At 49.6% G+C, this 27,010-nt stretch overlaps 1 protein-coding gene across 7 annotated transcripts; it reads right to left on the reverse strand.

Moving 5' to 3' along the window:
- Positions 1-291: 291 nt before the first annotated feature.
- BRD8 (bromodomain containing 8) lies at positions 292-26,953 on the reverse strand. Of its 7 annotated transcripts, XM_067005389.1 has the most exons (30): positions 26,824-26,953; positions 26,431-26,527; positions 25,837-25,906; positions 24,764-24,813; positions 23,965-24,087; positions 23,727-23,807; positions 23,197-23,261; positions 22,562-22,698; positions 21,913-22,128; positions 20,498-20,642; positions 19,101-19,310; positions 18,407-18,687; positions 17,457-17,912; positions 17,011-17,104; positions 16,749-16,795; positions 16,175-16,389; positions 15,770-15,862; positions 15,486-15,554; positions 14,594-14,771; positions 13,834-13,938; positions 12,922-12,966; positions 7,127-7,411; positions 6,523-6,726; positions 5,051-5,193; positions 4,216-4,302; positions 3,724-3,792; positions 2,508-2,738; positions 1,340-1,409; positions 1,167-1,272; positions 292-502 (listed from the first exon to the last, which is right to left on the reverse strand). In XM_067005389.1, the coding sequence occupies exons 1-29, from the start codon at positions 26,927-26,929 to the stop codon at positions 1,207-1,209; spliced, it is 4,038 nt and encodes a 1,345-aa protein (XP_066861490.1). In that variant the 5' UTR covers positions 26,930-26,953; the 3' UTR covers positions 292-502; positions 1,167-1,206. The 7 variants fall into 7 exon arrangements, with proteins under 7 accessions (XP_066861490.1, XP_066861492.1, XP_066861491.1 ...); XM_067005391.1 differs by lacking the exon at positions 21,913-22,128; XM_067005390.1 differs by lacking the exon at positions 19,101-19,310.
- Between the last annotated feature and the right edge of the window lie 57 nt (positions 26,954-27,010).

Genomic DNA, 27,010 nt, shown 5'->3' on the forward strand with positions numbered 1-27,010 from the left:
TCCTCGGGGTGCCTGGGGGCTGCCCAGGGCGGGGGGGGGACAGACCGACGAGCTGCAGCCCGGGCAAGCCGCCGCGTCGGGGAGGGGAAGGAGGCGGTGCGGGGCTGGCAGCACAACCGGCTGGGGCTGAGTCACAGCAGGGCAGGGCCGGGCGGGTTGGGGCAGCCCCGGGGCGCTGCCGGCGGGATGGGGCCTCCCTCACCACCCCAAATAGAATGGGCTGACACCGAGGTTCTGCCCCCGCCCCCCCCCCCAAAAAAAAAGCACTCAGACAGCTCAAACAAACTCCCCCCACGTTTATTCACCCCCTGCCCGTGTCCCTCCGCAGAGTGCTGCTGTCACGTCCCATCCCGTCCTCCCCCCCCCCCGCTGTGGGTCAGAGCGGCATGGGCAGCGCCTCCACGTCCTCCAGGCACTCATCGTAGGCCTCCTGGTACTCCTCGTGGGGCTTGATCAGGATGACACACGTGGGGCGCTTCGAGCCAGCCGCAGCTCCCAGGTCCTGCAGGGGCAGAGCGGGGCCGTGGGGTGTCAGGCAGCCTGCTGGGAGGGAGCCCCAGCACACCCCGACACCCCCCCCCGGGACACAGGGAAGGCGCCCTGCCCTCCCGCCCTGCCATCCCCCAAACGCCCAAGCACTCTTTGCATGGGCTGGGCACAAGAACCCTTCTCCCAGCTCATCTTTTCTAGCCCAAACGCTGCGCTGATGCATGCTGCACATGCCTGGCACCTGCCTCACGTACCCTGCTCGTTGCCCATAGCAGGGGAGCCCCAAAGCCCCTGCCCACCACTAAGTTCTAGTCTGAGCAGGGACGGACATCTCTCCATCACCACATCTTGGCCATCGTCTCATTTCCAGGAGCATCCAGGTCCCAGCTCAGAACTAAAAGGAAGAAATCCATCCCAGCTCTGTTCCAGACAGCTCTGGTGCTGCTGTGGGAGCTCTACTGGGACAAACACTCCTGCAGCGAGAGCCTCCTACACCTGAGCTGCCAGGGTCTGTTCCTCTCATGTCCTGGCACGGCACAAGCACTGGGTGCTTCGCTCAGACACCACAGCGGAGCCTCCCCAGAAGAGTTCCTGCCAAGGCCCGGGCCGGCTGCAGCCCACCAGGCTTGGTGTCACAGGGGTGGGTCCCTCCAGGCTGCGCAGCCACCTGCCCTTACCGATTTGGAGGGGACGTACGCATACGGGAGGTTCCTGTCCTCACACATGATGGGGATGTGGCAGTACACATCGATGGGCAGCGTGTCGCCAGCCAGCACCGCGATCCTAAAGGGGAAAACACACGTCAGCGGCCGGCGCTGCACCAGGGCGGCGGGGCCGGGGCTCCACTTACCCCTTCTCGCCCTTGTTGATGAACTTCTGCACCTCCTTCACACCGCGGCGGATCTGCTTGTGCTTGGCCGCTGCAAGAGAGGCGCAGCGTCAGGGGGCCGCGCGGCCCGGCCCGGCCCGGCCCGGTCCCGGTCCCGGTCACAGGCCCCAGATCCAGGCCCCAGATCCCGGCCCCAGATCCCAGCCCCAGATCCCAGCCCCGGCCCCAGGCCCAGGCCCAGGCCCAGGCCCCCCCGCTCCCGGTCCCAGCCCCGGCCGGACCTTTCCTAATGCACTTGTAGAGCTTCCGCGTCAGCTTGCGGGAGGCGAGCGGCTGCGCGATGGGGTTGAGGTGCCCGAGCTGCTCCCGGTACGACAGCTCCGGGGCCGCCTCCGCCGCCTCCGCCTCCTTCTCACGCGCCATGGCCGCGCGCTGCCGGCGGCCGCTTCCGCTTCCGGGGCACGTGCGGCGCGGCGGCCGCCGGCGGCGCGGCAGCCAATGGGAGCCCGCCCTGGCTGAGCCCGCCCACCGCCCCGGCCAATGGCGAGCGGCGCCCGACCCCCAGTGAGACCAGTGCGCCCAGTGCCCCCAGTACTGCTGCAGCTCCCAGTGCCTCCAGTGTTCCCGGTGCTCCTCGGGGCAGGGCCCCCAAGGGTCCCCAGTGCGCCCCCAGTCCTCACAGTGCGCCCCCAGTGCTCCCAGTACCCCCCCAAGTTCCCCCAGTGCTCCCAGTGCCACCAGTACTCCTAGAGCTCTCAGTGCTTCCAGTGGTCCCAGTGCTCCTCAAGGCAGAGCTCCCAGAGCCCCCAGTGCTCCCAGTGCCCCCCAGTGCTCCCAGTAACCCCCAACTTCCCCCAGTGCTCCCAGTGTTGCCCCAGTGCTCCCAGTGTGCCCAGTGCCACCAGTACTCCTAGAGCTCCCAGTGCCTCCAGTGCTCCTTGGGGCAGGGTCCCCAGTGCTCCCAGTGCCCCCCAGTCCCCACAGCACTTCCCCAGTGCTCCCAGTGCCCCATCAGTTTCCCCAGTGCTCCCAGAGCTCCTCAGGGCACAGCCCCCACTGCCTTTGGTGCTCCCGGTCTTCCTAAAGCTCCCAGTGCTCTCACAGTGGCCCCAGTGCTCCCAGCACCTCCAGTGCTCCTATTGCTCCCCCAGTGCTCCCAGTGCTCCCAGTGTCCCCAGCGCCCCGTCACCTCCTGCCCAGCCGCAGCCTGTCCTCCGAGCACAGGAGGGCTTCACCCAGCATCTGCATCTGCTCCAGCACCTCCCGCTGCATCTCCAGGGCCATGCGGTGCACGTGGTGGTTGCAGCTGTTGTACATCACCGCGTTCTGGAACATCAGCATCAGGCTGCACTGGAACTGGGCCATGGACTGGATGTGCCCCTTGGACAGGCTTCGCTTTATGCTGGTTAAATCCATGGGCCTACGAAAAATAACACAGCAGGAAAATTAAATGGCAAGCCAGAGTCAGGCTCTGCACGAACGTGCTTGTCCTCATTTCAGCGTGGCCCTGAAAGCACGGCTACTTTCAATCAATATTATGGCTCGGGACAAACAGGGGGAGCGAGAAATGTTCTTCTAAGGCAGACAAAAGTAAGTTCAGCCAATCTGACACTTGCCACCCAACCAACTTGGCAGGCCATTAGCAGTTGCTTCTAAAAAAATATGAAGTTACGCTCCAGAGAAGGCAAGCAGAGCGCTTCTAGTAATTAGTCTTCCTGAAGTCAGCCCAGGTCTGAGTGAAGAAAGAAAAGTTACTAAAATAGGTATCTATTAAAGCCTCTTAAAATCAAATGGTGCCACTAGCAAAAATAGCAGTGCTGATAAGGGGAACATGAAGGAGAATAAATATTACTTCCCTTATTTTGACAGAATGAGAAAATGAATGGCTGCAGAGAGGACAACTGTGACCAGAATAGAATATGATTCAGCTCTGAAAAATGCCCTTAATCTATCTGGGAAATATTCTTATGACCCACTTCTCCACTGAGAGTAAAACATCTGGGGAACGAGCACTGGATGAAGGGAGGACATCGACAGAGGCACATGCTTCCAACGTGGGGATAACAGGCTGCTGGGCTGCAGAGCCTGAATCCCCCAAGCTCAGGCAGGGAGGGGTTACAGCTGCAGACTGTGCAAGGCCAGCAAAGGGCAGGCACAATGCATATCAGCCCCACAGGCACTGCCATTTCCAGGTCCTGATCACCCGGAGGGAGTTTTAATAAAATAAGTCAGTGGGAGAAGGTGATGACAGTCAAACTCTGCGGAACAGGAGGAAGGAGACAGTCCCAGTGGTGATTTGGAAACCAGAGGCTGACCTCAACCTGTCTTTCCTGTTCCGAGTGCTGGGTGCCAGAGAAGACAAACAGAGAGAAATCAAGCAGTGAACAGCTCTTCCACAAACTCACCTCTTCACTACATCCCTGTATCCCGGGGCTTGTTTCTCTGACACTGCCTTCAGGAATGGGCCGCTGTATCTACAAGGACAAGCACAAATGACCTCTGCCTGCTTCCAAGCAGGGGGCCAAAGACAACACCGCAGCACGGGCTAGTGCTGGCCTCTCCCTGCTTGCCACAAGGGGCACAGCCTGTTAGCAACCCCCCGTGCTGGGCGGCTGGCACAGCCAGGCAGGGGAGGAGGCTGAGCCCTTGCTGAAGCTGGCCCTGCCAGCTGTGTAGGAAGCAACATTTGGGCTTTGGCATATTCTGCAGAGGAAATAAATATGCAGTGTTCTCTCCGTTTTTACAGCGCCCAGCTGTTCTTCCTGCGAGGACAGCCAGAAGCAAAGCCACAGAGAGACATGGCCGCCTGGGCTGGCTGTCGTGGAGGGAGCACAAGGCCCGTTGGCACGGGAGGTGGCACTCAGGACGGTGCTAACCCAACCCTGTGCCCCACGTACCTGTGACTGGCTATCATCTTCCAGATGGACAGGACGGTTCTTTTGAAGTGCGAATGCTGCATGGGGTTATCCCAACTCAGCTGCATCCTGCGGAAGGAAGGTAGTGCCAGATCACCGTGCTCGAGCCAGAGGAGGAGGCAGCACTTCTGTTAGCACCTACCACATCCAGGTGGGTACAGCCCAGAGATCCTTTTCTGTAGCTACACAAAGCCTCTCAGGGTGACATGGCAGAAGCGTTCTGCATCTGAACGCACAGCCAACCATGAACCGTGCAGGAAGATGCAGCGTGACAGGCAGCTGGCTGACAAAGGCTGAGCTGAGCTGACCAGCATGATCAAGTCAGACAGAAAAGCTCACACTACTCTGACATTTAGAACTTTACTAAGGTGTTTTTTATTCAGATTCCTATCCCATTAAACCACGGTATTCCTTCGAAAGGCAGCCCAGGTAATCGCACACGTGGCAGAGCCTACTCATGACTGACATGCCTGCCCTTGCCTCAAGGGCGATGGCAATACCTCTCTTAGGAGACGGACTGGACATCGCCTGATAAAGTCTGATGCCCACCCAGCTCATGGCAGACTTAGCTGCCTTGAAGACACATGAATTTTCTATTTAACCTCTTATTAATCACTACTCTTCTTACTTACGTACAGGATCAATGCCTAAAATGCTGGCAGACCCACAGAAATAGCACAAGTTACCTCCTTCCCTCCTGTTCTCCTTGGACATAGCACCTTCCTGGAGGTGACCTGTGCCATACGCTTGTTCTCACGTGAGACAAGGAAAACAACTGTTCTGCTTTACTTGCGGGAGGGCAGACTGAACCACTTACAGCTGCATGTTGGCAGGACTTGGGGCGCGCAGCATGGGGTCTGCAGAGGTGCCATCACTATCATCTCGGTCCTGGGCCTGATGAATCTCCTGTGCACGTAGCTCACCTAAAGCTTGATCTCCAGGTGCCTCTTGAGCCTTGGCCTGAAGAGCAAAGAGGAAAATGGAGATATGGCTAAAATGGCAGCCCATCACCTGATTCCTTCACACAGAAACCAGCCTGCTGCACATCCCCTGACTGCATCCAGACCCAAATGGGAGCTAGTTCTCTCTGTATTAGTCTGGAGGATGATGTTTGACCTTATTCAGATCTTTGTTGTGCTGGCCAGGGCTCCAGTACCAGCTGGGTTTGATCTCCTGGCTCACAACCACCTCTGGCTAACACAAACATTGCGGAGCTGACTGGTGCCCAGAGGTGTGTCTGGTTTCTTTTCTGGGAAGAGTCATGGATGTACAGAGGGCAATCAGGATCTGAGGTAAGACTGCCTCAGGCTTGTTAAACCTCAAGACACAGAAAACAGGATCCCCAAGAGTACAACAGGACTGTTTCCTCAAAAACTCCCACATGAATATGACAGAGAATAGACTCAACCAGGAAGGAGAGTGGTGCTGTTGGTGCAGCGATTTGCTAACAAAACGGAGGGGGAGGTGCAGGGACAGAGGCATTCTGGAGGTCAGAAGTGGGATTATGTACAGGGACACCCAAGAATTCCTCAGCAGGAGATCTGAACCATGGAGCAGACTCTCCAGCAGGAACACGGACACTGGGCTGGGCATGGCTTTGACCACTTGGCAGACCACGAGGGAACTGCTGGGAATAACCCTGCTCAGGCTGCGCAGGTGAACTGCGAGAACCTTGAAAGTAATTTCTGCCTCCAGTGTCTAAGAAACAAATGTGAGCGCAGGACTGAAAAACTGGGCACTGTTCTTCCACTGCTGTGGTGTTACAGCCTGTCCCAGCACCACCTCGCAGGCTGGTGGGAGCCCAGCACCCCCCAGACACAGGACTAGCGCAAACCCAGGCTAAACAGCGCCTGCTTCCAAGACATGACGGTCTCCAGGGGCAGATGGTTACTGCTATTGCATCCACGTGGGCCTGAAACCAGCCAAGCTGCGTGCTGCATAACACAGCAATTAGAACAAACCAAGTATTCCAGTCTTGCCTTAAACCTGAGAGCAGGCTGCCAGCTCTCATGAGTCACCTTTGTGCTGCCAAGGAGCAATGCCTCCAACTCACATCTGAGGGTTTGATCTGTAACGAGCTTCCTGTTCATAAAGATTCATATCCATCCATAACAAACATCCATCCTTCCCCTCATATACTTCTTTTGCATTCCACTCCCTGATGTCTCCTCCTCTGTGTCCCCATCTCCCCAGCTGGAACGTGGGACTTCCCCATCTCTTCTAGAGCTGATTTCCTTTACAGCCTCTCATCTCTCATCAGAAGCTCTCCTAGGACCACCTCTCCCCTACCTCTCTTCCCAGGAGGTTTTCTTTCTCATCTTCTGCCAGGACATGCAGATGACTTTCCTCTGCTCTTGAGACTACTGCCCCTGTGGTCTTTTCCTGGCAGCTTACATCTTCCCCATCACCCTGCTTTCCAGAGCCAGAATAATCCCATGGAGTCTGAGCTGAATCTGTGCAGCTAATGCGGAGAGGTTCCATCAACTGGGTTACCTGCGACACAGAGATACACTGCTTCAAATTGTGAAGGCAAAAGGAAGAATAAATAAGCAGCACAAGTGCTATTTTTGCTTTCACTCACGAACGTCTTTCCATTTTTAGGAATCCTTGCAAAATCTTCTGATGAAGCCCTGTGTTGTTATTACAAGTGTCAGTTCGCTGACATCTCTGTGCTTTAGGGTGAGCTGTGTTTTGGCAAAGCAGCTGCCTGGCTGCAGTGCCAGCTTTAAATGGGAGCAAGGGCTAGGCTTGGAACAGGGAGCAAGTTAACTCAGGGCATCTACACCTCCCCCAGAATATTTCTGTGTGTCAGGATGGTGGAGGCACTGAAAACTAGTATTTCAGGAAGGCCTAAGCTATGCAGCCCACTTTCCTGTCATCCAAACAGCCCTACCTCTGAGAAGAACTGAAGAAGACTTTCATCTTCACATTGCCTCTCTGCTTTTGGGTAGTCTTCGCTATCATCCTCCCAGAGAGGATCACTGAACTTCAGCCTGTGGTCTACCTCTTGGCTGCTCTCCTCCAGCTTCCCCAAGGCCACCTCTTCGGTATTCCTCCAGCTCCCCAGTTCCAGATCCAAGCTTGAATCCCAGCTGAGAACTGACTGGAAGTCGCTGTTCTTCTCTGAGTCGCTGGGAGACTCCGTCTCAGACCCGCACCACAGCCAGGAATGGCCCATCTGCAAACAAACACAGAGACACAGCAATTTCTTTGTACCCTGCTCCAGAACTGCAAAGCCCACTTCATCTCCTGACCCGCTCAGAGAGCCAAAATATGGCAAGGACTCTGTGAGGTGAGCAACCTGCTCCTGAGCCCAAAATTCATGGCATAGGGCAGAGCTGTAGTTGTGCAGCCGCACCAACTACCATTTCAGAGCAACCGAATTTCCATTTTCCAGTGCTTTCCCCGTGCTCGCCCCTTGCCTGGCAGCAGAGTGGGTACTCTGCTCAGGGGATACTGAGCTGGTTTGGAGCACGTGGCTGTGTCTGACGGCACCGTTAGGTGCTGAAGGCAGTGAGCAGCAAGCTCAAAACCACATCATGCTGGGGCCAGGAGCTGTTGACCGCTGGGGACAACCTGTGACTCCAAGGGCAGCTCACTGAGACTCCCTTTGCTGCCCCTTTTGCTGGTACATTGGAAACAACTTCTTACAGACACTGCAGGAACCTGGGTTGGAAGTGACAGAGGTAATTTAATTGGGTGGCAGTATCTTGTGTGCCTGAGCCAGGAGCACTGCAGTGATGCACACTCAGAGGCTCACAGGGGACAGCTCTGCACACACGTCAGAAAATAAAGAGTTAGCGTTCTCTTAAGATGGAAGAAACCACTCGTTTCACCTCTGCTTGTTAGTCTAAGTCTCTTCTGCTGCACGAGTCCCCTGCAATTCCTCTAAAGTCTGGGGAATCTCTTGCAGGATCACCATAACAACAGCAAAGGGCTGTTAGAAAAATCTGCATCTTGCTACTGAACTACGTGCTGCACCTATGGAGAGTTCTGTGCATTCATTAAAAATGTCTTTAGAGTTTTCAGTTAATTACGTACAACCTCATTTTTCCAGGGCTTTGCACAAACGCATTTCTCACTGACTTCCCTTTGCCTTCTCAGGACTGCCACTACGGCAGCGAACACAGCCTGCAGTGCCTAACTGGGAGAAATAAAGAATCCGCCGGCTTTGGGACGGCAAAACTCGTTTGCTTCTTTTATAAACATCCAGGCAGAGCCAGGACCTCGCAGGCCTCCCTTCTAAAGCCTCTTCCAAAGTTAACTTTAGCGGAAGCGAATAAAATTTGATGAGGCAGGAGATAATGCTGCCTGCTCTGGGCTTCCAGCTAAAGGAGTCGGGCAGACTGATCCCATCGGAGGAGTAACTGTGCCTAGAGCACTTCTCTGCACAATCAGCAGAGCTGGTTGCACACGCACAACCAGTCACCGCAGCTCAGCTGAGGAGCAAAAGCCTTAGGCTAGGGTAATCCCATCGCTTGTGATCATCTTTCTGTACTCCAGCGCAGAGGGATCGGCATTTTAAAATCAGGAGGCCCAGGTAACGTGGGCATAAGCGCCGATTAAAAGGGGCTTTGACCTTACGTTCGGTTTTACTAAATCCTGGAAGGCTCGAGATGTCAGAGAGCAGAGCAGCAGAAATACTGTAAGACAAGTGGGCTGAGTGAAGTAATTACAGCCTGCTTAGTTCCACACCGATTCTGTACGAAAAATAAGGGATGAGAAGGGACTCAATTTAACTTTTAATTAAGATCTTCCTTGCAGACTTTACGTAAGTTGCCAACAGGGAATCATTATCAAATGGGAAAGTTTTAGTTCACTTTGCAGAGATCAGATACTGCACAACTCCTGCTGATACAAGAAAAAGCTGTTAGAAATAAAGGCGACAGCCTTTAAAAGGAATTTACATGTCAAAACAAGGAAAATGATAAAAGCCCGAACTTTGGCAAATGAAATGTAGAATCCACAATGAAGTAGGCAGAAAAAGAAAAAAAAAAAAGATCAATTTGCTAAAGACATAAAAGCAAATAACAACAACAAACCTCGTCAAAAACATCAGAAGCAGCGAGCTGCCAGCTGATCAGTGGGGATGACGCACCACCAGTGCCAAACATCTCAGGGGAAAACAGGGCCAGTTGGAAAAACCAAATTAATCATCATTACCAGCAGCTGCCACAGAGGAAGACAGCAAAGTCAGAGAGACTTTCTCTTGGGACGGGTCCGAGGGACTGTTTGTGATTAAAGTGTCAACAGGGGAGGTTTTAGAGCAATTTGGGGGAGGCAGTAAGCCTTGGAACTACTTGGCATTCACTCATGAGTCCCTAAGAGGCTTAAACATAACATGACCAAACCTCTGCTGTGCAACCTGTCATTTAAATCAGCCATAGCACATGAAACACAAGGGGGCAATTGTTATTTCTGTCTGTGAAAAGGTGTACGGTGGGAGATGCAGCACAGTGAGCCCGAGCTCCCAACTAGACAGATTAGTACAAAATATTACAAAGAACGGAATTAGGAGTTGAAGCGTGAGATGGTGAATTTGGAAAGAGGCAACAGGGCTCTGAAGAGGAAACCAGTATCTTAAGAGTTCTGAAGATCTTAAATAACATCATTGCAGGCTATTGACATGTCACAGGGCAAGAGAAAAGGCTCTTTGAGGGAAAAAATACCTGGTTCAGAAAAGAAACCAAGGGTAGGAATGAACAGCAATACTTTCCATAAAAAAACAATCTACTAGTGGGCATAATAAAGGTCCTCCCATATGCTGCAACTTCAGTTGTTCAACACAAATCAGCAGAGGCGTTACACCAACACTCTTAGTGGCCAGCAGTGAAAGGAGGTGGTGGTGACAAGTTGCACATAAATGTTTACTCCGTGAGGGCGGTAAGTGCTGAAACAAGTTGTCCAGAAAGGTTATGAAATCTCCATCCCTGCAGATTTTCAAAACTTGACTAGGCAAGACCCTAAGCAAGCTGATCTGCCTTCCAAGCTGGCCATGCACAGGGCAGCAGGTTGGACGAGCTGATTCTCAGAGATCCTTTCCAACTTAAACGAGTCCACAAAATACCAGAAAGCAAAGAACCCTGTAACTTTTTGTGCCACGAGCTTAACGACCTGTAATTTCTGGAAACTGAGGCCCATAAAATTTCAAATCAGAAATTTGTTTCCAAGTTCAGCAGCAAAGGACATTTAACCAGTAAGCAAACCTAAGGACTCCACATTTCTAGCATCAAATACAAAGAGACTCTTGTGGAAATATACCTTACCTTTACCAAACAGGGGATGCAACACAGTGGGCACCACAAACTTCAGCATTAAACTTATGAAAACCAACAGCTCTTACTAGATCAGGTAACAATCCCTCTGTAGTAATTGCAATGACTGATTCTTGCAACTGGTGTGACAGAATGCTGAGCCCTGTACATGCTGCACAACAAAAGGTGTAGACAAACCCCAGCTGCTGCAAGTATCACAAAGGATCATGTTTTTTTGTTCTTTTCTCATGGAAGGATACACAGGCAGAAAATGCACAAGTTCACAGGTCATATTAGCAGAAAAAAAAAATCAGGTAACTTGAAAGTTGTCAGAGGAAGCTTAAAACTCAGTCATCCAGGTTGCTGAGGAAAAGAACTGTTAACATCCAGCCAAGAGAACTGGTTCAAAACTTCCGCTGTGAAACCAGATACGGAAACCAGATACGCTGCCTACAGCAGCTGGAATCAGATTTTCACGCTAACTAGCTTACCCCTTTCAAATCTCTGGGGAAAAATGTGGTACATTCAACACAATGTTCTGTTAAGGAAAGCTGTAGTGAGACTGTAGTACTTAACTTTCCGTGGTTAAGATGTCCTGTTTCATAACAACACTGACACTGCCATATCCTTACACACACACTCACAGAGGGAATGTTCCCCTCCATCCAAGCACCGTGCAGCATTCTAATGATTAATGCATTGTCTCCGATGTCAAAGACCTGCAGTGCTTGTGTGCTCCAACGGGTAACTGGAAGTGCGTTGCATTTGCAGGTGTTCAAGGCGTGTACGCACACTTGTACACAAGCAGGGTTCCTCCGTGCAGAGAGCCGTGATGCTCAGTACACTCCACACCGTACACCGGGTTTGTTTTTCCCCAGACTTTAATATACATACACATTTACACATCACTAGTAAAAATCTGTACACTTCACATTACAGTACATACGAGCCACCAGTTGCTAGCTAACACCAGAACACTGATGAAGCCCAAGACGACTGCCCTAGAACAGGCAGGGGGGCTAGTCTTCCCCTCCGAGGAAGTTTCTTTGGGTTACACATTCTGATGAGAAATTGCTTCCCAGAGTGTCAAGCCAAGAAGGTGGAACAGGTCCCAGAAATAGACCTGCAGCTTTTCTTCCTCCTCCAACAGCTTTAACAGCATCTTGCTTGCACTCCAGCTCTGGATGCCAGGTGCTGGGTTTTCTTATCTGTCTGCAGCATCATTTCTTCATCTTCATGTCTGCCTCGATGGCACAGCGACGCCCTCTGGTGCCTCCATCCTAGTCACAAGGCAAACAAAAGGACTGGCATTAGCAGAAACGAGTTATGCAACCCTAAACACAAAACACTTCCTCCAGCACATAGTGGTAAGGAATTGTGCATCTAGTAATAATACTTTTCATGCCTTCTGAACAGGAGAAAGGGAAGCTCTGACAGGAAGGCCTGGGGAGGCCTGTCTGCAGACCTACCTAAAGTTCACTCTGGACACAGCACAGGTGCTGGGATTTGCAGCATCTCTGTGCATTGCTGGCAGCCAGGAGAGACAGGCAACAAGGCTCTCACCCAAACAGATGCTTTTGGAGCCTGCACATTGCAGGCTTTCTCCTAAGTGACAGTTTCTAGCTTGGCTCTTAAGATGGAAAGAGGAAACTGCTGACTAACCTACCTTATCAGCTGCTGATCCCTATGGGAAGTGCTCCTCCAGTTGAGTGACCCTGGCACTAGCTCCCTAGCTTCTCCGCACAGCTCCTTTCCATGAGTAGAAGGCGAGCTGAGAGCTTCCTTTGATCCGCTGCCCTCTCCCTCTGGCTGACATGCTGACTCTCCCGGAGTACTCCTCTGTCTTTAGATATATGCGAGAGAAAAAAAAAAACTCTCCATCTTCCTCCCCTCTCTCCTCCCCGCAACTCAAAGACTTGGGGTTTCCCAGAGGGAATACTTTCCAAACACTTCCAGATCACCAGAGGCACAGAGCAAGGTATTTCTGTGGAGTTATCTTATTTGCTTTCTGGACCATGAATGATAAAGGAGTACACAGCTGACTCCCCACTTTCCCCAGACCCTTTGTACTGTCTTGAATGTGAAGAAGGGGCAGCTGTGTAAGCATGAGAGATGTCAGAACTACAGCACTGCACCACTTGACGTGTCTTCCCACTTACATGGAAAGAAAGCAGGAGAGCAGTTGTGGAAAAAAGCAAAGGCAGATGACAAAACAAGAACGCTTGGAACCAGCAGAAAGACTGAAGCCCCACCCACTCACCCACGCTGAGAGGAAGGGACTAAGATGTTTCTTCTCTAGTGATCATGGTTGTACAGCCCCTATGTTAAACACACATTGCTGCGACGCTAAGGATGCTGTGACAGTGCAGTGATCACCCAGACAAGGAGCAGAGCACGCTGCCAGCAGTACTTGCTAGCGCCTTTCAATACTTACAAAGAGAGAGAGAAGGAAGGCAGGAGAGCCCATTGGGACACTGTCCTGTTAAAAGGCCAAAACAGAAGCACTCATCAGATAGGGAAATGCACACACCACATAGAAGCAATAAGCCCACACACGAGCATAGAGAAACATCTGCCCCATTCCCCTTCCTGCACGGCTTCAGTCTTATGCAGCAGGAACATATAAATGCACAAAAGAGGGATATGGCGAGAGTAAGAATGCTAAGAAAGGGATATTCCCTCCTCAACCATAGCAATGCCTGGACTACCAAACAATTGCTGCACTGTGCAATCAGCCATGCTCGCCATGAGAACAAAGCAGGTAGCCCTAGCTGTTACAATGTTATGTATGCCAGCTGAGAGCATGTGAGGTCATGTAACCAAGTCTGGATGCATCTTTACAGAAGAAAAAAAAATAAAAATCTGCACTGCTATTAGTTCAGATCAGTGTGGAAGTCAAAGGTTCCATGGTGTGTTTTAAACAGCAAACCAGACTGGAGCAATTCCCTGGTTCTAGGAACCTGGCTTGGAAGTGAAGAACATGGCAGAGGCTGGTCTTCCAGATCTCTACATTTCCACCTTCCTGCCATATCACACTTCTTCCGATAGTCTACTCATTTCCCTACAGTTTTAATATATTTGTTTTTAAAATCAGGGAACAAACATAGGGGTCACAGGAGTAACTCATGATTCTCAGACCTGCCTCTGGGATGACACACAGCTCCAGAGCTGAAATCTAATCAGTGGACACATTTAAAGAAAAATACTGTTTGTTCACATGAAGATGTTGAAGCTATTTTGATCTCAAAAAAACATTCTGTACATCTTTGTTATGGGAACTTTTTGCAGTATCTTGAGACTCTCCAAAAGATACCAACTGCCCTTCTGCAGGGTGCAGCATTCTCACCTTCTCCGAAGCGTCTTGCTTGCGAGTGGAGTCTCGCCCACGCAGGCTCTTTGCACTGATCCCTGACTCTGATGTTTGCATGATCAGTTGCGTGGCCAGAAATTGCTGCAGGAAAACCACACTCTGTTAAGATTCTCAAGCAAAACAAGCTCAGCTAGTGCTTGTCACTTAACTATCAAAAACCACAGGGCTGGGAATGATTGGGTCAGAGGCAGTTTCAGTTCCTGGTTTGCTGCTCAGAGTAAGTTCCCCAATTTACCTCAGAAGCCACAAGTCTGGAGGGACTATAAAAATCCATTGCAAACTGTGTTAGCCCTGGCTGTTGGGACATTCCACTTCGTAAGAAATTTTAAATAACACATATTCACAGGCCAGTTTCATATATACTTTAAGCCAGCACAGCCACCAAAAGAAGCAATTGCGTCCCCTGTCATTCACTGATCTTGTTGCTTGTTTCTGTTCCTGAACCACGCCCTGCTTCTTGCTGGCCTAAGCATATGTACATCCCCTGAAGGAAATTAGATTTGAAATTGGTCTGGGCTGAACCTAACCGACATTTTGCTGTGTTAGTTTTAACCTATCCACAATCCAGCTCACCACAAACACCTAGCACAAGAGAGATGCAGGAAAAACGGTGCTACTTCATTCAAAGACACTGTGAGTGAAAGTGTGGTCTTACATCCAGAAGTGTTTCCTATACCTGCGGACCAAGGCAGATGCTCTGTTCTGCACTGCTCCTGGTCTCAGCTCAGTACTTTACCTGGATCTGCTCCAGGACATCTCGCTGCATCTCCACAGCCATGTGGTACACATCGTGGTCTGAGCTGTTGTACATAACTGCATTTTGAAACATCAGCATAATATCACGCTGGAATTCAGCTGTGGTTCGTATCAGCCCATTCTCAATGTTCTTTTTGATTGTAGATAAATCCATTGGCCTACGAAAGAAATGCATTCAGCATAGCAACAGACATACCTACCTCTTTCCCCTCTCATTTGCAAGCAGCCTCGGGTCTGTGACATGTCTAATTAGACAATCTATTTAATTGGCAGAATATCTTCTCCCCCACATAGGCTGTGTTCCTGAGTTCCAAGGCCTCAAATCAGGAGACACAAGCTGTCCAGCAGTTACCATAAATGGTGACAATACACAACAGATGCCTTGAGAGACATTTGCCTTCTCCAGGCATCACTGAAGAAGATAATAGCGAACTAGAGCTGCAGCCACTGAACTGTTTACAGAGATTTCTGAGGCTAGCAGTGAGTTCTGCTAACTCTCCCAGAAAAGTCCACTGTCTGAGACAGTAAAAGAGCTCATCAAAGTCTTTGGAGTCTCAAAGATTAAACCCTACCCCTAGACAGAAACTGAGAGAACCTGATGATAGTCACATACTACCTTACTGACAAAAAATGTTCTGTGCAAGTCACCTTACTTCATTCAAGGACAGGGCTGGGTAAAGACTTGTGTCTATTACTGAAGATTTGAAGATGACTCTTTTCTTAGGGAAATCTGTTTCTGACTGGAAGATGCCAGAAGAAAAGTATTTTCCAAGTCTTGCAGTTTGAATTACAGATGAAGACTAGACTTTCCTGCCTGAAATTCCTACACAAATATACCAGAGATCTAACGACATGAGACTGCCGAGACTCACCTTTGCACAATACTGTGGTAGCCTGGTGCTATATCATCAGTCACAGGCTGGAGGAAGACATTAGCATACCTGCAGAGAGAAGGAATCTACTGAATGCCCTATCCTTGCTGATAAAGGAACAATCCTCAAATATTTGTTTCATGCTGTCATGTTTGTCTGACATCAGTAACAATTTGATTCATCATCTCCCCGTAGCAAGGCAGGTAAGCCTCAGAGGTGGGAGAGTACGGGCTTGTCTGGGATTATTTACTTCCTTCTGCCAATTCTCAAGACATTAAACTCACCTGTGATTAGCTGCTGCTCTCCAAACTAGCATGATGGCTTTCTTCCAGATCTTCTGGGCCTGTATTGCTTCCTGATCCTCACTGCACACTGAGCTGAGAAAAAAAAAAGAGTAAGACCTCCATCGTAAGTCTCCATACTGCCTTGGAGCAGAAACTTTAGTTTATTTTGCCTTTGCTGTGCCTACACTAACCCCTGCCAGAGACAGAAATAAAAAAAGGGACCTGGTACTATGGCACTGTCTGCACACCACACTTGTGAGTAAGGAGAATCTAGTGCCAGACAAATCATCAAATTCCCCCTTTGGACTCACTCTGTCAGCAAAACAGACATGAGAATCCTATGTTCCCTCCATAAAACAGCCTCGGATTTGCACCTGCATGGCTGAGACTTTCACAGATACTCACAACTGCGAGGAGGCCGGGCTGCTGGGGATGGAGTCGGCTAGCGTGTGCGACTGTAAAGGTGCATTATGGACACTGAAGCCATCGTCGCTCTCACTCACAGGGGGTTCGTTATCCATCTCTGACAGATATCCCTCACCCTGATCTTCTTCTTTGGGCTCCTCCAAACTGGCGGCCTCACTGGCACCATCCTCATCATCCTCTTCACCCTGCCCATCCTGAAACACAGAGTTCATGAGTCTACACAGCCAACTATAGCAGCAACTCAGAGCCTCCAAAGAAACTATAGTTCAGAAAGTAAAGTGATTTTCTTACTACAGACAACCTCATCTACAGGCACGTCCAGAAAATTCTGGTCACTATCCTGCCCTGCCTCCCACCACCCTAACATAAACACAGGAACATTTATACCTGGCTGAACAGGGCCTGAAGCAATCTCCCCTTTAGCTCCCGACCTCACACTGACGACTTCCCAGTGCAGAAAGCTGAAGCAGGCTTTGACTTTCAGCAGATAGGAGCCAGAAAGCAAGAATGAACCCCAAAGCACCCAGGATGAGTACAACCAATTCAGAATTACCTTCATCTGACTCCTAAACAGGGCTCGGGCTTCCTCCTTCATTGAGTCTGTAGAAGGAAGAAAAGCAGAAAGGTTATGATTCTCCAAAGCAGTCTTTCCTACAAAAGCTCCTGTACCAAAGCCTACTGTCCTGCAGTAATTACCACTATTCCTACACATATCTTGTTTTCTCCCTCCTCCCCAAAACACCTGAACCAGATCACTGACATCTATCCAGCTAATAATGTTGCATGTAAAAGATTTCCTAGCTGAATTAAGTTACCTGACAGCTCAAATTTGTGCTGAACATCAGCCTGTGAGGAGTCTTCACTCACATTTGGGACTTGTGGAGGGGATGAATCATCATCAGGTGGGGTCTGGAGGGAAGAGAAATGCACAAATCTAGATGTTTGTGTCAGCTTACTTCAGTGAAGGTGTGGGCACATCTCACTCACCCTAACCTAACTCAAGGCAATGAGGTTCACTGAGCACCTTCCCAACAGCAATTCTGCACATGGGTGGTGGGAGATACATAAAGGCACTGCCTGAAGCAGAGAGCTTCCCTGCAGATCGAACAGATCAGCAGCATGACTCCCAAGGGAACAGCCAGCCACATTCATGGAAGGGTCACCTTCAGCCCAGCAGTCACCCTTCCTCTAAACTTTCCTGCCTGCCACAACTGCTCCTTTCCTTCCCCACACCAGTTCCAGGCAGCCTCTGCTCACATACCTCTGTCTTCACCGTGCTGTGCATCGTGTCTTCTCCCTTGGTCGATTCTATCTCAATTTCAGAACTCTCTCCTGCTGCCACAGCTGCTCTTTGATCCTCTTCTATCTCTTGACTCCTTAGCTCTGGTGTTTCTGTCACTCTTGCAGTTGCCGGTATGGTTTCCTCAGCGCCCAGCTGATTCTGCTCCTGCTCTGCAGGTTCTGTCTTTATTTCTGATCCCAGCTCTCCAATGCCCATTAGCTCTCGAATTCCCTTTGCCTCCGGCTCCTCACACTCCAGTCTCTCCTGCTTCACAGTCACAGACACTTGGGGTATCTGGGCCTGTTTCTCGTGCTCCTGACGAATTGGGTGTTCCCACGGGCCAGGCAGGGCCTGAGGGTCATCAGTATCTTCGCAAAAAGAAGACAGAGCAGCTTCAACAACTGCTGCATCCAGGACTTCGGGGTTGTCGTCTACCTTTATTGTCAAAACAAACAAAGAGAAGTGCAGGCCAAGGTCAGAAAGAGGGATTAAAAAAAATAAATCAATGTTATTCGGTAACAAGCCAATTCTGGAAAATTTGGTGTAGTGGCTTTACAAAATCACCTTTAGCAGCCAGACTCCCATCACTCGCTGTGGAGTTTCAGTTGCAGAAACTTGGTGCTCATGGAAAGCATGCTGCAAGCAGCGCTCACTTGTCTGCCAGGTCTGTGACCCAAACCCTACCCAACATGAGGAAGAAATTTATTTCTGTACTGTGAGTGAAGCACCAGGCTAATTGTGGCGGGCTACCAGCAGTAGTGCCATATGGTCATTTCCTATTGACCTGGACAAGGACTGTGAAAATGAGCGATTTGCAATAGTTATTTCTTCCTCATTTAAACTTATTAAATTGGCAAGCAGTAATCACTTGAGATTAACCTAACTTGATGAGGAGCAAAAGCTACTGGCCCTCTGTTTTGCCTCTTTACCTTGTCCTCAATGATGGCTATGATATTTCCAACAGTATCAAAGTCCAGCTCTTCCCCTGTATAGGACACCGCAATATCCATCTTCTCAGCCAAATCCAGGTCTTCTTTCCCATCCATGCAGTGATCTTTGGAAGAGCCTGCAGCGCTGCCAGCCGCAGAACCCAGGCACTCTTTCTTGATGGAGTCAATGATCATGGATATTTCGCTGCTGTCCATGGACACCGTCACTGTATGAGAATCAGACACTGCCTCCATGGAAACACAGGCTTCGGGCTGGCTCACTGCGCAAGGATGAGCATGACAATCATAAGCAAATACCACAGTGGTTAAGACCAAGCACCAACTGCAAGCATCCCAGCTCCACCCACAACAGCATGACTTAGAAAAATAAAAGACAAATATGGGTGATATGTTTGCTTTCCCACGGTAGAGACAAAGTGAGATTCCAGGCCTTGAATCAGCCCTTGAATCACAATCCATCAACATACCACCAGCACCCCCACCCAGCAAATCCCATTTAAATCCCATCTTCACCATCTGTTTACTCGAGAACTCAGCCGTAACCGTTCTTTCAGAAAGGATGGTGAGTCTGAGGTGATAAAACGCCAGCTTAGAGCTTCCTCGGTGCTGAGCCCAAGGGAAGTTCTGCTTTCCAGCAGTGCATGACCTGTGAGTGCGTAGTTCAGGAACGCACCTGTGGCTACGCTTTCTGGAGCTGCAGCTGGTGGCACAACGGATGGTGCTGACAGCGTGGGCATCATGACAATTGTTGCCTGCGACACAGGCTCTACTGGGGGTGGCAGGAGCTTAGCTGGAGGTTCGCTGGCAACAGCGGAGAAGGAAGCAAGAGGTGAGGTGAACTGCGCAGGACCAGCTTCTAAAAGCCGGGAAAGCGTAGGAGCACCTAACAGAGAGTAGAAGGGAAAAGCACATGAGCAAGAAGCAGCCAACACCGACGTCCACAAAGCCAGCACTGGGCTCTTCAATGTCTGCTGGCTTCCTCTGGGAAAGTACCTAGAAATGGTCCCAAAAGCTATACGGAGAACCTGCACCAAAAATGCATGACTCTCTGGGGTGTGCGGTCTCAGACAGGATCATGCAGACTCTGGGACAGTGCCCAACGTAAGGGCCAGACAGGCTAAGCCACACATGCAGAGAGACACCCTCCCGAAGGCTCATTCCAATATAATTACAGGAAATCTGGAAACCAGTGCTGAGACAGCCACACAAAGTAAGCCAAGACAAACAATCATGACAGGGGTGGAAGGGAGCAGAAGGAATCTCTTTGCAGGTCTTTCCTAAAGACTGCCTTTTCTATCAGAGGTTGCCACTCAGCTGTACCTTCCAGTCTGAATTTACTGAACCGCCTTGACCAAAGTAACTGGTCTTGGAGAACAGAGACGCGTAAGGAAAGTGAGATTATTCATTTAGAATTATATATGAATGGTGTAAAACCTCAGTTAGAGGCAACATGACTAACCCTTTGTTAGTGTGAGCTGAGAAGAAACTTCATCTTAGGCAGGATGTTGTGAGAAGGTCCAGTGCAGAGACTCTGCACTGTTCCCTCTCATCCCGCCTATGGAACTTACTCCAGAACTCACAATCTACTGCAGTCTAATCCTCAACACACCCCTGAGCTAAAGCAAATGAGACAAATGAGGTCTTCAGGTTCACAGGGAACTGAAATTTAGGCAGATTAAGAATGAGACAATAGACCCAATTTTCCCCAGCTCCCCGTCAACTAGGCACCAAAATGCCCGGTATCAGCCAGTGTCAAACCCAGAAAACTAGACTGGATGGACCAGGGCCAAACCAAATCAGTTTCAGTCATTTTAGATCAAGGCACTTTTCTTTCTCCTGTGAGAATTAGAGTCTTCTTAGTAAAAAGAAAGGGGAAAGGGACAGGGGTAACAGAAATAGCAACAGCATTCATAAAGAAGCCCCCAAACCAGCCAGGGTAGATGTCCTTCATCTCTCTCCAAAGAGAATTCATAAAGCAGCCTGTGAAATTACGCCACGTAACTGTAAAATTGCTAAAGCCTCGAGTACTTCTGAGGGAAGAACTGTACAGGGAGAGTCCTTGGGAGTTACCTGAAGCAGCAGGAGATGCAGGGACAGCACCAGGTGCCGACTGCATTTCCCCACTGTGCAGCACTGGGAGGACGCTTCCTACCTCCAGCAGGACTCCCGAGCTGTTCATGTGACCAGAAGCTACTGCCATTTCGTTTTCACCAACCTGCCAAAGGAAGACACAACTGAAGTTCCTGGAGATACGATCACATCAGTGATTTTCTGCCAGATATGCTCCTTCATGAATTTGTCCATCACTCACTGTCTCGGCATTTCTTTTTTGCTTTTTGTACAGTCTAGTCCCTGCCTGAAGCCCCTTATGCAAGTGCAAGTGACAGTCTGAAACTAGTTATTCTTCTCCAGCTACAATACAGCTATGGTGCACGCTTCCTTTAAGTTAAGCCAAATAGAAAATTTACTCTGCCTTAGTTCCTCTGTTCAAAGACCTTACAACCTGTTACAGATACCAGTAGTGTTAGTGTCTCTACCCCTAAAACAGCAAAGAATTTTCCTTTATTTTTAGTTGAGGGAAACTGAAGCATCAGGATGGAGAGTAACTCTGTCAAGGTCACAGTGTAGACCTGTGACAGACCCTGAAGCAGATACAAAACAGCCCTGTCGATACAAAGAAAGCCCAAAGTCTTCCAAAGCCATTTTCTTTTGTTACATCATATCTTATATTGCAGCCTGCAAACACAGAACCCATGGAGCATTTATGCAAACTAACAGAGAAGACCCCAAATATGACTTATTAAAAGAAGGTCAACAGCAATACACCTATTCCATCAGATGAGCACTAACACAGGGAATCAATATCACGCACAGGCTGATGGCTGCAGTTTTCAGAACAGGGCTCTGAACAACGTCAGCGATGGCTGCCCTCCTCAGACTTCCACAGCCACTAACACCACAAGGGTTGATTCATCAACACAGCCATTTTCCTACTGTCTACAACTAGAAGCCTGAAGCCCTTCAATATTGGTCATAAACTTATTAAAGGACTCCTTATTCCTTTCCTAAGGCCCGTTACAAATACTGAAACACAACTCCCTGCCAGGATGTAAACAAGAACTGTGAGCCTAAAGGAGAACTCAGCAAGAACACCTCCACGGAGACCAACGGGACGATGCCTACTAACATGCACCCGCAGTGAGAGCCATTTCCTCTAGCAAAGCCTGCAATTCCAACTCCTTATGACTGGAGAGAGCCAGTCCTATGTGCTGACTGACACCTGCAGCCCTGCAGCCACAGTACTGTCTGGAAAGAGTCCCACCTCTGTGGCTTCACAGGGGTTACTAAATCTCTCATATTTCTCTTCTGTTGAGATTCTCACAGAACTGTGTTTTTAAGAAGCCTTTGCGGCTCCCCCTTTTTCAGTGGGAGAGTCTGGAGCGGAATGTTTGTGTGCTTGCATACATGTGCAGAGAGCTCCATACCAGCCTGGGGCTTGTGGGCAGGAGACTGCCCTTCTTCAGCAGCTCTGAGAGCAGAGGGGAAGGAGGCGGAGTTGCTTTTTGTCCTAGCATCTTTTTCTGGGGTGAATCATCAGTGACTGGGGTCATGGGGGCATCCAGGGGAGCAGAGCCTGGAGGGGTGTCAGGGATTCCAATGAAGGAGGCAACTGGGGTGCTGGGCAATGTCCCTGGAGTGACCTGAGAAAGAGAAAAACCACACTGTTCAAAGCCACACTCCAACACACGGACTAGTCCCACTTGCTCCTTCCCCCAAGAGCATTGAGCCAGCACACCACAGCCACCTTCTCCATTCACTCGCTACACCTACTCTAGGCATTTGCTTTTACCCTTTCCTTGCCCTTTAGTGCCAGTTCCCAGGCACACACAGAAGACTTCCTGGCCAACCCACTGAGGCCCCTACACAGCCTTTGATCCAGGCACCTGATGGTCACAGACAGGGAAGAGGACACGTATCTTGAGCAGCACTGTACATCAGCCACACTACAGCACTACCACAACAAAAAGTCTGCAAAACAAGGCAAGGGCTTCTCCCCAGGCTGCTGTTCCATGATGTATGCAGAGCCCGTGTCCCAAGCTGCTCTTCCCCTCTTACCATGGGAAGTATTCTTACCCCCGGGCTGGCCTCATCCACAGCAGGCTGAGACAGATCTCCCAGAGCATAGTCTCCCCCTGGAGAGGTTGAACCTGCAGGGGAGCGAACCATCACACCCGTTAATCTTCGTGGTGGATTCTTAATGGCCTGACGAGCTGGAAGAAAACAGAAAAAAAAAAAGTGGGATTCCACGATTCCATCCACCTTGGACAGTCCCTGAGTTACCTCTGACTTTGTCCTAAAGAACACTAAGAAAACAATTTATATTGTAGGAATTTCGCACATCACACTACACTCAGCTCACAAATAGTACTAGCAAGGGGTAAAGCACTTTAATTTCGTATCTTCCTAGCAGTGGGTATTCACCACATCCCACCATGGTAGGTTAGCTCACCAAGTTGCTCCAGAAACTATAAACGGATGAAGCATTCAGAACAAATCCTTATTCCTCTTGCAGATGCCGTTTCTACAGAATTTGTTTCCTTATCAGAAGCTGCTGTATTCAGCTCTGAAGAGAATACAATCTTTCCCTCCAGTCCCTAGTGTCAAAGAATTCCTCCTGAACAGGTCTTAACAAGATGTAGTACTTCCCATATGTTCTTACAAACATATGCACCTCTCTTTGAGGAGGAGTAAGCACATTTCCAGCTTACCCTGATAAGCAGCATCTGTAGCCTTCCTCTTGACTTCTGCCTCCTCCTCCTCCATTTTTTTCTTTCTGTAAACAGAACCAACTGTCACACAGTGTCCCAATGCCCCTTAGCTTCTCCTCCACAATCAGCTTACTGGCCCCTACCCCTTAATCTCCAGACAACAATGAACTGCCTCTGTGGACTCAGGCTCCATTTCTTTGAAGAGGGAAGCAGAGTCAGAGGCCAGTCAGAGAATATCACATTTTGCGGATTTCAGTTCCAGATGATTATCAAAATGGAGGAGGCAAGCACGATGTTGCAAGCCAGCACCAAGCTCTTTCTGAGAGCTGCAAAAAATGTTGCACATAAGCTGGTGTCCCGCAGTCTAACTAGGACTACCCTCAGAGGCCAAAGCATCTGCCCAGCTGCCTTATCTGTCTCAGCTCAAAATGCATTGAGCAAAAGTAACACAAACACAAAGCCTAACACAAAGCATCAGGGAACTACAATCTCAGAAGAAAACATAAGGTGGAAATAATTAAATAACGCACATCATAATCTCATTGCACAGCTCCTCCAGTCTGTTATCCATGTGTCCAGCCTGGATCAGCTCTGCATCCTTCTTGAGTTGCCTGTAAGCAGAAAATCTTCTTATGTACTTATCACTGAACAGTATGCACTGAGAAGCTCTTGTTCCATGCATTTTTACACCAAGCATTGCTCCACTTATGCAACCTTTTCAAGACAGGACTCTCAGGTACACCACAGCTTAATGCCTCTGCCACACACCTGTATTTCTCTTGTGTTTCTTTGATAATTTTCTTCAACTCCTCAACTCGTTCTGCAGTCAGTTTCCGCACAATAACATCTTCCACAGTTTCCACCACCTCTCCCTTCTCGCCACGTTTTCTCCTATAGAACGAGAGAAAAACAAAACAGTCATTAAACAGAAAACCCGAGTTCTCCTTCCATACCTGGCTGCTGCCTGTCATTCATACCACACACACAAAACCAACCTCCTCTTCCAGTTTCCCTTAAATAATACCGGAAAGCACAGTGTTCAAACAATCTGATCTGAAAAGTTTATCTAAATGTGTCCAGTTAAAGACTTCAGGAGTAGACCAAAGATGGAAGCCCACTACAACTCTCAACCTGAAAAACCCATCATTCAGCTTCAGAGCCACAATAAAACATTTATTTTTCTCAGTAACTCTACGATGTCCTTTGTCCTGCAACTATACTGCTAAAGATCGTTCAGCACTAACATAAATAAACACTACTTTTAAATACCCTACCTTTAATTTCATTTGATGTGAAGTTCCGAAACAAAAGAGACAAGATAAAGAAATATGGAAAGCGTGTTCTAAGAAATATTTTGGGCTTGCTTGCTAGCTGCTCTTCCCATTGAGCCAGCCTTCCACATCTGCCATACTCCAATCCCGTTGTCCACCCAAGCCAGTTATTACAATTAAATTTCATCATTCCTGTACACTCCTCTTGGGGAAGAGCACTACCAAGTGCTTTGCTGTAGGAACTGACAAGTCCACCCAAAACTGCAGACTGCTCTTGCTTCCGACTTTGTACTTACTTAGGGGTCTCTGTAGTCTCCAAGAGCTCTGAATACTGAGATGCACAATGCTAAGAAGAAAAAAAAAGAGTCAGAGGATACCAAAGAATAAGCATCAGCAAATGCCTATCAACAAAACCCACAGGGCACCTCCTCTTTCAGAGGTCTAACACTGTATGAACATATCTGACAGTCTTCTCCACAGTTTTCCCCAAAGCTATAATTTAGTGTTTGTCAAAATGAGGAGACATATTCACTCTTTTACTCTAGCACTGCCCAAGCTGATCTTCAAAACAACGACAAAGGAACAATTTAGAAATCAAAAAACTAAACATGATTAGAAAAACTGCAGCTGTCTGCGAACATGAACCAAAAATATTTCAATGGAGAAGGTAGCATTATGTCAAGGTTAGGCTCATGCCTTAAGAGAACTAAGAAAATAGTAAGTAACGTTTAAAATAATAATAGTTATATATATAATATACACACACACACACAAAAAGATAAACAGGTTCTGTTTATCTCTTTCTGGCCGTTATCTAACAAAAATCCCAGATGCTCGACCAAACAGCTGGACACACCGAAATACAAGGGCATCCACAAATCCCCATGGCAAAGAATTCCACAGCTCGATTATGTGCCTGGTGCTGCACAGTCTCTTTTGTTTTGCTTTGAACCTGCCTCCTGTTAGTCTTACCTAATAGCCTCTAAATCTTGTATTGGACAGGGTACTGAACAATTAAGACTCATTCATCCTTGCCATGCCACTCCTGACTGTACAGACATCTGTTGTTTCTCTTGTTAGTCATCTCTTCCTTTTGTTGAAAGGTCCCACCTTACTTACTCCTCCCTTACAAGGAAGCTCTTTCAAGTCTCTGATCATCCTTTTCTTTTTCTTTACCTTACCCAACCTTATCCACAGCTCACTTAATCTGATTTGAACAAAATCAGTCTCTTTAAAAATTGATTTTGCTATTTTTTCAAACTTTTTTTTTTTTAACAGCAACAAAAAACTCCAACACCATCTTATGCAGCTGTCTTACACATCCCATCTAGAATTCATTTTCTCCAAGATTCACTTGCCAGTATCTTACCTTTTGGGAAAACCAGTCAGGTGGGCGGCCTGGCTCTGCAAAAGGCTTGATGGCTCTGCTGACTGAGACCCTACAGGAGAGAAATGGTGAGTCACTGCCTACTTTCTAACTGAACCAACATGCTGTGCAAATATGCTGACCTGTCCTGAAGTTCATCACAGAATAATCCCCACAAGCACAATGCATTTCCCATGATGGAGTTTTTTTTAAAGGATTGTTCAAACATAGCCCTTGGGCTCAAAAATATCTGCCTGCTCCTAAACCAACAGCTTCCCTCTATTGCTTTGAAAAGCAACTTTCCAGCTTCTGATGACACCGTTACATTTCCACAAACAAACTTTTCTTTGGTGAGGCAGCAAAACAAAGCTACAAGTGCAGCAGTGATGCAAAGTGATGCTTTGTTAAATGGATTTCTGGACCACAACTCACCTTCCCAATTTATGCACACGCTCTTTGCCCTAACTAACGTAGTTTTATGCGGCAGTTACAAAAGAAGCAAGCAGATTTCCAAGCCCCGCGTCTGATTCCTCCATCATTAACACCTCCGCCTGTGCTGTGAACAGGGAGGCAGAGGCGCTGTGCCCGGGCCCTTACCAGTTCTGGTCGCCGCTGCGCATGACGGAGGAGGCCAGGCAGAGCTTCTCGCGGATGGACCAGGGCTCGGTGGGGCCAGCGCCCAGCAGCTTGTGCTCTGTGGGGAGACAGCCCAGCTCCGCACCCCGCCCGCGGGGCGGAGGCCACGCCCACCCCGCGACCACGCCCACCCCCGCTTAGCCCCGCCCCTCCCTCACTTTAGGCCCCTCCCCTCCCCGTTGCCCCTCACCTCCCCGTTAGCCCCGCCCCCTTCCCCACAGCGCCCCTCAGCGTCCCTTAGCCCCCCCCCCGCCGCTCCCCCGCTCCCTCCCAGCCCCCTCCCGCCGCCCCCCCGTCCCCTCCGCCGCCGCCGCCCGCTCCCCGCCGCCCCTCTCGCTGTCCCCCCGCACTCACTTCCCGTCCCCGCCGCCATCTTCCCCGCCCGGCCCGAGCGCGCCGCAGGACGGAGCCGCGCGCAGAGCCCGCCGGGAGGTGTGCGCATGCGCACGCCCTTACCCATCCCACAGCGCGAGGAGCGGCCGCGCGGGCATAGGCCCCGCCCCTTCCTCCTCAACCGCCGGCTCTGATTGGCGGCCTCGCG

The sequence above is a fragment of the Anser cygnoides genome, chromosome 14 (assembly GCF_040182565.1).
Source record: "Anser cygnoides isolate HZ-2024a breed goose chromosome 14, Taihu_goose_T2T_genome, whole genome shotgun sequence".
NCBI lineage: Eukaryota > Metazoa > Chordata > Aves > Anseriformes > Anatidae > Anser > Anser cygnoides.